We start from the raw sequence: 13,288 nt of genomic DNA, 5'->3' as shown, positions 1-13,288 counted from the left end.
CAGTGTTCAGTCTGATGTTTTCTACCTACTGCTCTTCTCCATTATTGAAATCCCTGTCTTTGCTTTTATTTCAAATGCTGCTAATTCAGCTCTTGGTCCTTTCTGTCATACTCTAGATTCTTATTTCATTAATTTTTGCCACTTCATTATTGTCTCATTACTATTTTTTAACTTTCAAAATGGAATGTGTAATTCCTTGATTTTCTGATGTTCTTCTATTATAAAAATTGAGGTTTTAAAATGCTTGTCAGTTTTCCCCCTGGAAGATGCTATAGCTTTATCCTGGTGTTCCGTCGTGTATCGTTTTGTTTTTTGTGGAGACTTTAACTGTCCAGTTTGCAGGACTTGACATTTTTCATTCGGGGTCTTGTTTTTCAGCAGAGCGCCTGCACTGACTGCTGGGTGCAGAGCTCAAGGCATGTTAATTGCGTTGTTCAGTGTTTTTACTCAACTTCTGCCCTCAGGGCTGTCTCTTGTTGGGAGAAGTGTGTCTAAATATTCCACTTTGTTGCTGGTTTTGTCCATTTCTCCTTGTTCTAACACTTTTTACTTTATGTATTTTGGAGCACTTACATTAGATACACATAAATTTTAATTTGTTAAAAACTTTTTTCTGGTAAGTTGAACATTTTGTTATTTATGTCTGTTAGTGATTTTTGCCTTAAAGTCTGTTTGTTTAACATTGATAGTTTAAGTCTACTGTATCTTCTTCTGTCTTTTATGATGAATTTTTCTGTGGTCTTTTGTTTTGAGTATTTTTCTGGATTAAAACAAAAACTTCAATCTGATAGTCTGTCTCTGAGCTGGTGATTTGATTTATTGTGATTGCTAGGGCATACAGATGCATTTCTATCATCTATTATTTAGTACCTTTAAATTTCTTCTATCCATTTTCTCTCAAGTATTGATTTCTTTTTTCTATTGCTAGGTAGAAGGTAGCAAACTCCATTTCTGTGACACTTTGGCATTGACCCTTTATGCCTATGGCCATCTCTGATTTCTCTGTGAACCACGTAGAAACCAGAGAACATTTCATTGTTAATCATGTCCCTCATGCCTTTTCACACCATTTGTATCCAGTATGGTCTTATTTTCTTTAACCTTCCAAATGAGAAAATATTATTTTGGGGCTATCTTGTTAGTGTTATTTGGCTTTATCCACAATTGGGCTTCCCTGGTGGCTCAGCTGGTAAAGAATCTGCCTGCAATGCAGGAGACCTGGGTTGGAGACCTGGGTTCAATCCCTGGGATGGGAAGATCCCCTGGAGAAGGGAAAGGCTACCCACCCCAGTATTCTGGCCTGGAGAATTCCATGGACTGTATAGTCCCTGGGGTTGCAAAGGGTCAGACAGGACTGAGCGACTTTCACTTTACATGTCTTAGTCTGCTCCAGCTGCTACAACAAAACATCGTGAACTAGGGGGATTAAAGAGCAGACACTTGTTTCTCAGAGTTGTGTAGGCTGCACGTTCAAGATCGAGGTACCGGATGATTCATTTTCTGGCAAGAGCCCTCGTCCTGGCTTGCAGATGGTGGCCTTCTTGCCATGTCCTCACGTGGCAGAGAGAGAGAGAGAGCTCTCTGGAGTCTCATCTTCTAAGGATATTCATTCTTTTGTATCAAGGCCCAACCATTATGACCTCTTAGCCTTATTTACTTCCTTCCTCCACATACAGTCACACCAGGAATTAGGGCTTCAACACAGGAATTTGTGGGGATACAGTACAGTCCATGGCACCACATATTAACATGTTTTTTAAAAATTGGTTCTTTCTTGCATTCCGTCTTGCTGTCTGGGATTATTTTCACTCCTCTTAATGCTTTTGGGGGAGTTCCTTTAGTAATTACTAGTCAGTGGTAAACCATTTTATTTTTTACTTATTGTAAACAGCCTTTTAGTATTCAAGGCCAAGTTACTTTTTGGCTGTTTTCTTTCAGCGCTTTGAAGTTGCCACTGCCTTGCCCTCTGCCTCCCAGTTTGAGCTGTGGCCTGCGCAGGATATAACTGCTGTTCGCTTCCAGATGCGTGTTTTCTCTCTGGAGGCTTTTGTAATTTTCTCTTGGTTTGCAGTCTGGACGTTTTGCTCTGAGTGTGTCTCGGAGCAGCGGGCCTGTTGTGATTGCTTGACCTGAATGCTGTTGCATCGCTTTTGGAAAATCGCCCATTGCTCTTTGTTTGAACACTGCCTGTGCTCTGCTTTCTCTGTCCTCTTCTGGAATCCTGCTTGTTTTCTGTATTAGCTTCTCTCTTATTCTTCATGTCTTCTAGTTTCGTCTCTGTGTTTCCCATCTCTTTTAACCTCTTGGTTGCAGTGGAATCATTTGTTCAGCTCAAATTCCAGTGTGTTGTCATCTCGTCATCTATGTGTGATCTACTGTTTAATTTCTCCCTTGAGTTTTTATAAGGTTACAGAGGTTACACCACTCACTCCCAGCAGTTTCCTGATTTTTTGCCTAATATTTTTGACAGTCTGTCGTTCTTTTCCTCATCTTTTCTATGCTCTTTTATTTCTAAAAGCAAATTTATTTTATATTACAGACCTGTGATTTCCAATGTTTGAAACTTTTGGTGATCCACTTCTGCTTACTTGCTGTTTCTTGTGTTGTTGTGTCTTTTGTGAATTTTGATTTTTAGCAGATATTTATTGAGATAATACCTCTGGGACTCTATGACTTCTGAGCTGAGTGAGTATTCCTTCAGAAAGGATTTTCCTTTGCTTTTGTAGGTATCACAGGGTGAAACTCATCCATTACCACTTAACATTTATCTTGTGGCTTAGGTTTATTGGAATAAACCAGTAGTGGAAATATAAGCCCCAAGTGATAATGAGAGTATCTAATTCTGAGGAAAAACTTCTCTTCATACTTTTTTCTCCATGTGGAGCCAATGCTGACATAGACAAGTTTCCTTGTGCAGAGAGAGTCTTTTCCCCTAGTTTAGTATTTAATTTAGAGCACATCCCCTCTGAAGTGCCTCATTTATGTCTTTTGCTTTCACTTCCTCTCTCATGGAAACCCAGTGCCTTGTCTGCTGCCCAACCTGAGGCTCACGGTGATAGAAAAAGAGCAAATATGCTGAAGCAGCTGCCAGCTTCACTCCTTGCTCACTGTATATTGTAAAGATTATTTTATTTCCTTTCCTTCCCCCCTTCTTTCCTTTCGTCCTCTTCTGAAATGTTCACATTAGGTTGGTGTACAGTTAAAAAGTATTCAGATTTTTTTTTTCACGTGACATTTTTAACTGGTCTGTAATAGGAGGGATTTTAGCTGACAGGGTTGTTGCTGAGAAGAAGCGTTTTTGCAGTCCTTCCTTCATGATGTGCCTGAGCCCCCACTGTCGAGGCTGACCATGTCTGACTAGCTGGGACGGTGCATGGGCTCGTCACATCCTTGGATTATGTGAGAGCATTTGAATGCTTCGCCACAAAGTATGGTGTTTGAGCTTTCTGGTGGGTAACTTTTATTAAATTATTGACTTTTTCTGTTCCTAGGGGTCACAGCATTTTTAAAAGATCAATTAGTGAATGTTAATGATGCTGTGGTTATCATCCTTTACTTCTTGTTGGACATCTTTTTCTAAGACTGAGTCATTCTTACATTTCTGGAGCAAATTGTACTTGGTCATAACCTGTTATTATTTTAATACAGCCAGTTAGGCAGTTTTTGGGTTTTGTTCACAAGTATGTTGGCCTCTAATGTTCCTTTCTTGTACTGTTTTTGTTTTGCTGTAGTTTCAGTTATGTGCTTGGCCTCTAAAAGGAGTGAGTTGGAAGGAGTGTTCCATGTGCTTGAGACAGACAACAGGTGGGTGTGCTCGTTCAGAGACGGAGGCTTTGGAGTGGAACTTGGGAGTCGCTCCGTGTGTCTCAGGAGACAGGTCCTCGGCTGCGTTTGAGGGGCAAGTTTTGAAGGCTGTACTCCCCAGCGCCTCCACGTGTCTTCTTGGGGCCCATCAAGTCCAGTGGTCCAAAGAACTGGCAGCTCATAAAGCTTCTGAAAGGCTAGAAAGCTGCCTTCTCCCTAGAAAGCTGCTTTCAATTAAAGTGGACCCTCAAATTGTCCATTTTGTTTGTTTTTAAAGCCTACATATAGGTGATAGTTTGGGCATGCATGTGTATCTTGTCACTTTGAACAAAAAATGCTGCTTTTACAGCCCCCCAGTTTCGTCCCCGCTAGAGCATGTGCTCTGCGCTGCTGCAGCGCTCACCAGGTGGAGCTTGCTCCCCCACGACACAGCTCTGGGCTGCTGAGCACTGCGCTTTGTTTACACGAACAAGAAAGAAACACTTGCTACTCTTGCTGAGACCCCCTTGTTTGCAGTTTTCTGTCACTTGCATCACACTTGCTCTTAAAGAGCACAGTGGCCACCTTAGCAATGCCACTTAGAGTAACACGTTTCCTCCCCCTCACGTGAGCTCTCCCTCTCTCTGAATGAAGCTTTGACGTCTCCAGGGCACTGTAAGCCTCTTCCTCTCAGGCCCTTCTGTCAGCTCTGGCCAACATTCTGCTGTCTACCTCCATGTAGCCGTCCAGGCCTGGCCTGGCCCTGCTCACCTTGATTTGCCCGCCTCTCTCCAGCTAAGTTTTGACAGATCGTTTGTTCCTCAGTTGCTCTCTTGAACCCAAGTGTAGTTCCCTCTTGCCCTTGTGACCTTGGATTGGTGAACACCTAGACCTCATAGAAAATGTTCATCACCCAGTTGTACCTGACTCCTTGTGACCCCACGGATGGTAGCCCACCAGTCTCCTCTGTCCTTGAAATTTTCTAGGCAAGAATAATGGAGTGTGTTGCCATTTCCTTCTCCAGGGCATCTTCTGGACCCAGGGATTGAACCCGGGTCTCCCAACTGAGCCACTAGAGGCCCTGCCATTTCAGCTCCTATTCTGGGACTGCTCCTGGGTCCTCTTGCCAGCAAGCTTTTCTGGGTCTCTGCATGGTCTCAGCCATGACCTTCTCTCTCTCTTGCCTTCAGGGCCTATTCCAAGCTGACATCATGCCCACCTCGTCTGTGCGCTCACTCTTTAGCAGACACCCCTGTCTTCAGCTTCACAGAGAACATGTGACTGTTTGGGAATGAATTCTTTCATTTCCTGGCTCCTTCCAACGTGTGAGCTTTCTGTGCACTCCTACTTGTCCCTCTACTCGCTCACAGAAGTGTTTGCTCTCCTGCCGGGGTTGCAGCCTCTGCTTTGGATCCTGTTCCATTCTGTCTGCACCAGCTGGGCCCCCGTTGCCTGTCCTTCACTCAACTGGCTCCCTGCTCTTCACAGATAAAGATTCCCAAGTCTTTACATTCTTGGTGTGGCATCGATGTTGATCCGTGATCTGTTTTTTGTAAACACTATCCTCTTAAAACTTCTTCCTTCCATAGTGACTTCTAGAAAGTGTATCTATCTGGTGACAGCATTTTCCCCAATTCACTTGAACTCCTCATCCTGCAATAATCTGATATCTCTCATCATTTAATCATTGAAAGTACTCTTCATCAGATCACCAAAGACCCACCAGATCCAAACCTAGGGAATTCTCCCTGTCCATGGGTCTTGATGTCCTAGTCATCTTACACTGCGCTAACCATCCTCCTGGTGAAGAGATGCCAGTGTCCAGTTGCCATGGCAACTTTTGAATAGTTGACCTCTTGCATCTCTTGCCTGCCTTAACAAAAGGGATCCTACTTAAAGTCTTGTCCTAGGCTGAGAGTGGGGAGTCCTAGGAATGCCGCTTCTGGACAGGGCATGAGCAGGAAGGCGGGAGTGCAATGCCTACGCTAAAGGGACATGCACAGAGCAGGAGCCAAACAGAAACTGGAAACTGTCAGCTGTGGAGTCACTGGCCAGCACTCGGGGGCCCTTCTGGTTCAGAGGCTCTAGATGTGACAGAGACAGCCCTGCTCCCTGCCTGCCCCACAGTACCCCCTTCTGGGGCCATTGAGACTCTCTGGAAGGTTTCCAGGATGCCCCAAACAGCATTCCCTGAGTCAGACTAGGTGAGGCGGGCCAGAGTATGGGAGGAAGGGGGAAGCAGGAGAGCTGCAGATGGGGCTGCACCCACCCTAGCACCCAGTCGGGGCCACAGGGGAGAGAGCATTTGTTTTGTGCAGAACTGTGGCTCAACTCTCCGGCTGTCTGTGCACGGCTACATCTCAAACAGAGACTGGACAAAGGCTGGAGCGTCAGCAGCAGCGCTGCTGTGTGCCTGCCCAAGCTTCAGATGCTGGACAAACGCACGTGGAAGAATCTGTGAGTTCACACACCTATGCCGGTTGGTGGGTGAAATCCATGCTTACTCAACAGAATTTCTTCTCTTCTGTCTCTTGAAGTCTGGAAGCAAGAGCTGAAGGAGAGAAGCCAAGGGGCCTCCCCTGTCAGAAGAGGGCTGTAATCAGGAGGGGGTCCTACTACCCCACACTGAGCAGTATTTCTTTAACTCCAGAGACACCTTATGCCCAAATCATTCTGTCTCCCCCACTGACCCTGGGCCCCCCCAAAGGTCAGAAGTGTCTGAGGTCTACTCTTCATGGGTGGGCCTCAGGCCCTGCCCTCCATCAATACCAAGGCCCCCCAAGGTGAAGAGGAGTCAAGAGTGATTGTCAGCAATAAACAGTTACAAGGTTTGATTTCAAAGAGAAACAACGTGTAGACAAATGGCTGTGGGGAAGGTTTGGCCTTGCGTAATTCAGCCTGTGAGGCAGGGCCAAGTGGACTCATTCTCCCCACCCCACGTCAAGGTCCCTGCAAAGTCAGACACCACTGAGCTAATCGATGGAAAACAAATTTAATACAACAAGTCCCCACCACCTGCAGCCAGTTGACCTCGTCACGGCAGCCTGAGGCCCAGGAGCGCAGAAGCCAGTGTCAGGAAAAGCATCAGCCCGGAGCTGCTGCCCCTGCCCTGCCCCTTGATGAACTTCAAGTAAGCATCTTCTGTGTTTTCTCTGATGATTGGTTTCTGGATGTTGCACAGGCTGGATGTACAGCACGCCAGGTACAGAAAGGGTGTGGGCTTTACGAGCACGAACGACCTGGCCACCTGTGAAAATGCCTCATTCATCCCACAGTTCAGTGCACACTGCTTGGAAATAAGGAAGAACCGTGGAAATACTCCTAGTGGGAAATAGGACAGACAGATGGGGGTCTCATGAATTGAAAGCAGCAACGCCAACACCATTTCTGCCTGAAGTCTGCCCAACCCTGACCCTTCTATTGCCCCTTACCAGAGCCCCACTCAAAGAGGGCACCTGAAAGGGATTTGGGAGCCGTCACTGCAAAGGAAGAGGGTCAGGCCTTTGTGTTCAGAGCTGCTTTTGGGGGTGGCGTGGCATCAGATGCCACCATCTCTGACCTGTCTGCACACACCTGTCTGCACTTGAGCCTGGCAGTCTCCATTTGGGAATGCATAGGTTCCCTGGGCCTCAACTTCTCAAACATGGTTGCTCAAGCCTTTGTGACCACAGACGAGACACACGGGAGCAAGGGGCACCTGGCCATCCTGGCCACTGCCCAGGGCTTGGAGCTGGCCTCTCAAGGAGCCACTCCTGCGGCCTGGGTGTAACTGCTGTGACTGTGAGCCTGCTGCCGGCACGGCCAGCACTGGGGGCATGACCTGTCTTCTGACTTCACCTCCTCCCATATTTCACTGCGCAGTCATCTTTCCACACTAAGTTATCAAGTCCAGGTGAGGCTGCAGTGGGGCTTATGCCTCGACTGACTCAGTAGCCCACATGCTTCTTGGAACATGGAAGCCCCAGAAGTGGCTGATGAATGGAAAGTGAATTCTTCAGGCCAGACAAGGCCACTGTTGGGTCATGCCAGGGCCTTCAAAGTCACCCTCGGGAGAGAGTTCTTCATGAGGCCAGAAGTGCTTGGGGGAATTACAGATGGCAGAGCAGCGGTCTCCAAATGTTTTAAAGCATGCATCCTCTTTTCAGGACATATTTTAAGCCCTGATTATGTACATCTTTTATAAAAGCTATTCTTGGTCAGACATTGAAGTCATTAAGGCTCAACTGCTCACCTAGAAGTGAATGAAAAGAACTCTCCATTACTTTCTCCCTGCACCTCAGTATTTCAGTCTGGCCAGCGGTTGCTGCGTGCCACCCTGCATCGGCTCTGGGGTTACTTATGTAAGCTGAGTCTCCTCAATGGCCTGCTGGCACTCCTGGCTTCACAGGACTTTGCTCTTCAAATTTTAAAAAAGGATCATTTTTATGTTAGTTATTCTTTATTGAGGAAAACTCGACAGGCCCTAAGTCCTGAAAGCATTCTACTGACCTGTGTGTGGAGCCCCACTGGGACCCAGGATACTTACTCACGGCGGCAGAGATACAGTATGTAGAGCCATTGTCACAGTTTTCTGGCCCTTGGCATTCAAAACTGTTCTCCTTCTCACAAACGTGACACCTCAGGACAGCATCTGAAAGGAGGAATAAAAAGAAAGCGGAATGTGGCAGCTCTCAGATCCCATCAGAGCAACACCTGCCATCCTCTCCTTCCTCTGAGTGAGGACAGAGCCCTGGGTCCATCCATCTTTCTGGCGCCTCACAGCCTCCCCTATCCTGCAAGCTCCTCCTCTCCTCTCTGGGCTTCTCTCGTGTGCCCACTGGATGTGTCTCACAGACCCACACCACACCCATAGCATGAACACAGGCGAGCGCAGAGCCTCAGCCCGGAGACATGCACTGTCATATGGAAACAGCCGAGTCCCTGCCTCCCCCAACCCCCACTCAGGGCATGCCCACATCACCACACCTCACTGGCGCCTCACATTAGCTGCTCTAGAGAAAGAAGCCCCATGGCTGTGGAGTCTGCACCCATGCACCCTGTCCACCCACCTTCCTGGCTGACCCCACTGCCTCCAGTGCCTGGCTCCACACTCCTTGGCCTGAGACCCTGTGTCCTGCCTGACCCAGGAGCTGAGGTGGCCCACCATGGGGTCTGTGTCAGGGGAGGACTTGTTCCTAGGGAAGAAGCTGGTCACACTCCAGCAGCTCTCCATTTTCAGAGACAGCCCCAGAAGGCTTGCAGATGGCTGGTTCAGGCTTGGCCTCCAGCCCCACCATCCCCAGGAAGGCAGGGCCATGGCAGGGAGAGCTGGGTGCTGGGCAATAAAACCAGCCATCCCTGCCTGCCCTTGGGGACCCCACATCAAGAGGCTCCCCAACTATGTATCCATATCAGCTGACCACCCTCCTAAGGCTGTCTTGCCCACTGAATTCTCTGGGCTACACCTGCCTGGACCCACCTGGGGCCATGGCCACCCTGTGTCTGCACAGGCATTCCAGACCTCCTCCTCCCAGCCCAGGAGGCTCAGGGCCAGAACTGACCTTGTCTTCCAGACACGGTGAGATTGCTCTCCACCTGCGGCAGGCCCAAGACCAGAAGCAAAGCAAGGCGGGTTATCATTTCCAGTGATGCCTGGTCCTGGACGTGAGGGACAAGCAGGGCCACTCGGTCAGCTCTGACTCCGGAGTTAGATTTGACCCCTGTTGGTCCAGTACCATTCAGGGCCCTCCCCACTGGTCACCGGGGCAGACCCTCTCCTCATCCATGGGCCAGGGGCTGGGTGTGGCCTCTCAATGCTGACTGGGGGGGGCTGTCACCACCACCACCAAGTCCCCTCTGTCCCCAGGGACCCCATCACTCCCTGGAACTCTGCATTCATTCACCCATGCCCCAGCAAACTTGCTTGGCAAGTGTTCCTGCCGCAGCTCCCCCAAGGCAGTACCGGGTTTCCCCCACCCCTGATTTGAACTCCTGTTCTCTTAGGAGACACCATGGGGTACTCTCCCACCCAGCGCTACCGCCCTTCCTCTTCCCTCTTCATCTTCCTCTCCATCCATGGCCAGGTCTTCACTGGTGCAGCCTGACCCCAGGGTACAAGAAGGCTTGGCTACCCCTGCACCACCCAGCCCAGCCTCACTGCCCAGATCGGTGCTGAGGCTAGCCCTCTCTCTCACAAGGCCTGCCAGCCTTATGCCCTTACACACTTATATTGTTGATTGATTCTTTTTTGGTTTGTCTGGTTAGGAATTAGAAAGCCAAATGAGAACCTGTATTAACTCGAGCAACCACAAACACAACGACAGCAAGAAGAGAAAACCAGAAAGCTGAATTTGCAATGTCACCAGGTAAACAGAAATCCGAAGAGTAGCAAGCCCTAAAAAAGTGGAATGATATACTGTGTTCCCAGATCAGAAGACTTACTGTTGCTAAGATGTCAGTTCTCCCTAAATTGATCTGTAGATTTAGCACAATCTCAAATTTCCCAGAGATATATTTTCAATGTAGAAATAATCAACTGGGATTCTAAAATTGAAGTAGAAAAGTGAAAGACCTAGAATAGCCAAAATAATTTGGAAATAGAAGAGCCAAGGACTTATACTACTTGATTTTGAGACTTACTAGAAAGCTATGATAACCAAAGACAGCATGATGCTGCAGAAAGCTTAGACATACAGTCAGAAGAATGGAATAAAGAGTCGAGAAGTAGACCTACCCATGTGTGACTGACTGATTTTAGACAAAGGTAACAAGCAAAAAAATGCATTGAAGAAATGGCCTCTTCTGTGACAAATAATGCTGAGACCTTGGAACAAACAGATGCAAAAATGATGCCCCCAAATGCAAAAAAGAAAAACATAAACATGACTTTCCCTTTGAAAAGTGAAAAATGAAAGTGTTCGTCACTTAGTTGTGTCCAACTCTTTGTGATTCCCATGGACTGTAGCCTTCCAGGCTTCTCCATGAAATTCTCCAGGCAAGAATACTATAGTGGGTAGTCATTTCCTTCTCCAGGGGTCTTCCTGACCCAGGGTGGTGTCACCTGGGTATCTGAGGTTATTGATATTTCTCCCGGCAATCTTGATTCCAGTTTGTGCTTTATCTAGCCTGGCATTTCACATGATGTACTGTGCAAATAAGTTAAATAAGCAGGGTGACAATATACAGCCTTGACGTACTCCTTTCCCAATTTGGAACCAGTCTGTTGTTCCATGTCCAGTTCTAACTGTTGCTTCTTGACCTGCATACAGATTTCTCAAGAGGCAGGTCAGGTGGTCTGGTATTCCCACATCTTTAAGAATTTTCCAGAGTTTGTTGTGGTCCACACAGTCAAAGGTTTTGGCATAGTCAATTAAGCAAAAGTAAATATTTTTCTTTTGCTTTTTTGATGATCCAACAGATGTTGGATGTTGACTTTTTAGATAAGATGTATAAAGCATGAATCACACAAGTAAAACTGCTACAATTCATAGGGGAGACAACGCTGATGCCTGTAGTTAACTTTGAAAGGAATCCAAAAGATAAAGTGAATAACGCATTGTTAGACAGATGGATAGACACATGGGAAAACTAGTAAAATGTTAAGGTGGACAAGGTGGTGGGCTTCCCAGGTGACGCAGTGGTAAAGAACTGCCTGCCAATGCAGGAGACACAAGAGACAAAGGTTCAATCCTGGCTTGGGAAGATCCCCTGGAGGAGGAAATAACAACCTACTCCAGTATTCTTGCCTGAAAAATTCCATGGACAGAGGAGCCTGGCAGGCTGCAGTCCATGGAATCACAAAGAGCAATGACTGAACAATTAACACTTTCACTTGCTTATACCGAACAGAGTTGGACACAACTGAACACACACACACACACACACACACACATCCTTGCACTCACTGTAAAATATTTCAACATTACTGCCTCAGATAATTTATATAAAATGCCAGGGATTTAAAATGTGCTCTACAGAGAATTCCCTGTTGGTAGTCATTAGGACTCCATGCTTTCACTACCATGGGCCCACGTACAATTATTCATCAGATAACTAAGATGCAGCCAGCCAGGTGGCATGGCCAATTTTTTTTTTTTAATGTGTTCTACATTTTTTTAGCCCAAATTTAACCCATTATGAGAATCACGGCATAGGGCAGAAACTATTTGAACGAGAGTCTTAATTCACCTTCTCAGTTAAAAACTAAAGATCCAGAATTTGACTGCCTAACCCTGCGTGTAGAAATCTAAGGCTTCTGCAGCGTATAGGTTAAATGGGCTGGGAGTGATATTTAGAATGTTTTAACATTGCTAGTCACAGTCTTACAAGCTACAGTAACTTCTATGGGGGTAGAAAAAGGATTAAGAACATCATTAAATGAATGAGAATTAAAACAGGTGGCCTTTTGCATTGCTTCACTTGTCCCTGATATGGCAAAGACTGTCCAAGAAGAAAAACAGCTCATGGGAGACTTGGTCTATGAGGCCAACTTAGCTAACACCTCCCAATTCAGGCAAAAGTTGTATTCTTTGGAAATGGGACTCATCACACATTGAGTTTTCCCACAGAGGTGTTTGAATTTGCCAGCATATGTGAAAAATCGAGCGTGGTGGATCTCAAGAATGATAATGATATGACTTAGTGAGTTGCTACATTGATAATACCATGTGGATGAGTTCCCTCCAAGAAAAGTGTGATAAAGAACCTTATTTGGCGCCAACTGGAAAGAAATCATCTGAAAGAATCTCCGGAAAAAAGATCCTGGAGATTACTCAGGATCCTGGATTATTGTGACACCACCCCCTCCCGATTTTAGCTCCAGACATTACAAAAGATTGTAAAGGGCAAAGTTCAGTGGCATCCCATAACGTCATTTTCCTTTTCTTTTGGTACCACTAGCTTGGCGAAGAAAGTGATGACCTGGTTAAATCTCTGTGCTGGTCGTCCACTGATGGTGTTGACTAACAGAAAGCTAACAGAAATGTCATACCTGTGAATTGCTTTTAGCAGGAAATACCTGATCCTCCTAGGGGTGTGATTTAAATCAATGTGGACTCTGCAGGTGACGGGTATATGAGTTGGGCAGCGTCCGGCCTCAAGGTCGGAGATGCTGGGTGGGGTCCTAGTGGGACGTGGCTTTCAGTGGTGAAGATGCTGTGTGGGTTCCCACGTCACCCATCCCCAGAAGATGATGATGAATGGCCCAGGTGGTGGTGGAAAGGATACCCACAGGGAGGGCTGCCAGGTAGGTAGGGGAAGCCATGGGACCCCAGTAGAGGGATGCATGCTGTCAGAACGGATGGGGATGGTCACAGTTGCATCTGCCATCCCGGCTTCACGAGGGAGGGGCCAAACCACAGAATCTGCAGACACTGACCTGAGACTGAGTCCAAGTCTGAAGTTCTGGGTCCACCACCCTACCTCCTGCCTAGAACTTTTGGAATCTTCTAGCCACCTCCCATCTGTTCCTCCATCCAGCTGTACCCCGCCTGCCATCTCCTGCCCAGGTTTTCTAAACCACCGCCTC

General features: G+C 47.0%; 1 protein-coding gene across 1 annotated transcript in view; it reads right to left on the bottom strand.

Annotated features, from left to right (window-relative positions):
• Window positions 1–6,756: 6,756 nt before the first annotated feature.
• Window positions 6,757–13,288, bottom strand: part of LY6K (lymphocyte antigen 6 complex, locus K) — a 7,106-nt gene continuing 574 nt past the window's right edge. The window contains exons 2-4 of the mRNA XM_010853194.1: window positions 9,324–9,420; window positions 8,309–8,413; window positions 6,757–7,104 (exon numbers count right to left, since the gene is read on the bottom strand). Coding sequence (XP_010851496.1) covers window positions 6,818–7,104; window positions 8,309–8,413; window positions 9,324–9,402 — 471 coding nt within the window. The 5' untranslated portion in view covers window positions 9,403–9,420 and the 3' untranslated portion in view covers window positions 6,757–6,817. The remainder of the gene's footprint in view (window positions 7,105–8,308; window positions 8,414–9,323; window positions 9,421–13,288) is intronic.

This window comes from Bison bison, unplaced genomic scaffold (genome assembly GCF_000754665.1).
Source record: "Bison bison bison isolate TAMUID 2011002044 unplaced genomic scaffold, Bison_UMD1.0 scf7180017852873, whole genome shotgun sequence".
NCBI classification, from domain to species: Eukaryota; Metazoa; Chordata; class Mammalia; order Artiodactyla; family Bovidae; genus Bison; species Bison bison.
The sequence above is the reverse complement of the archived record's forward strand: the minus strand, read 5'-3'. Positions and strand labels throughout refer to the sequence as shown.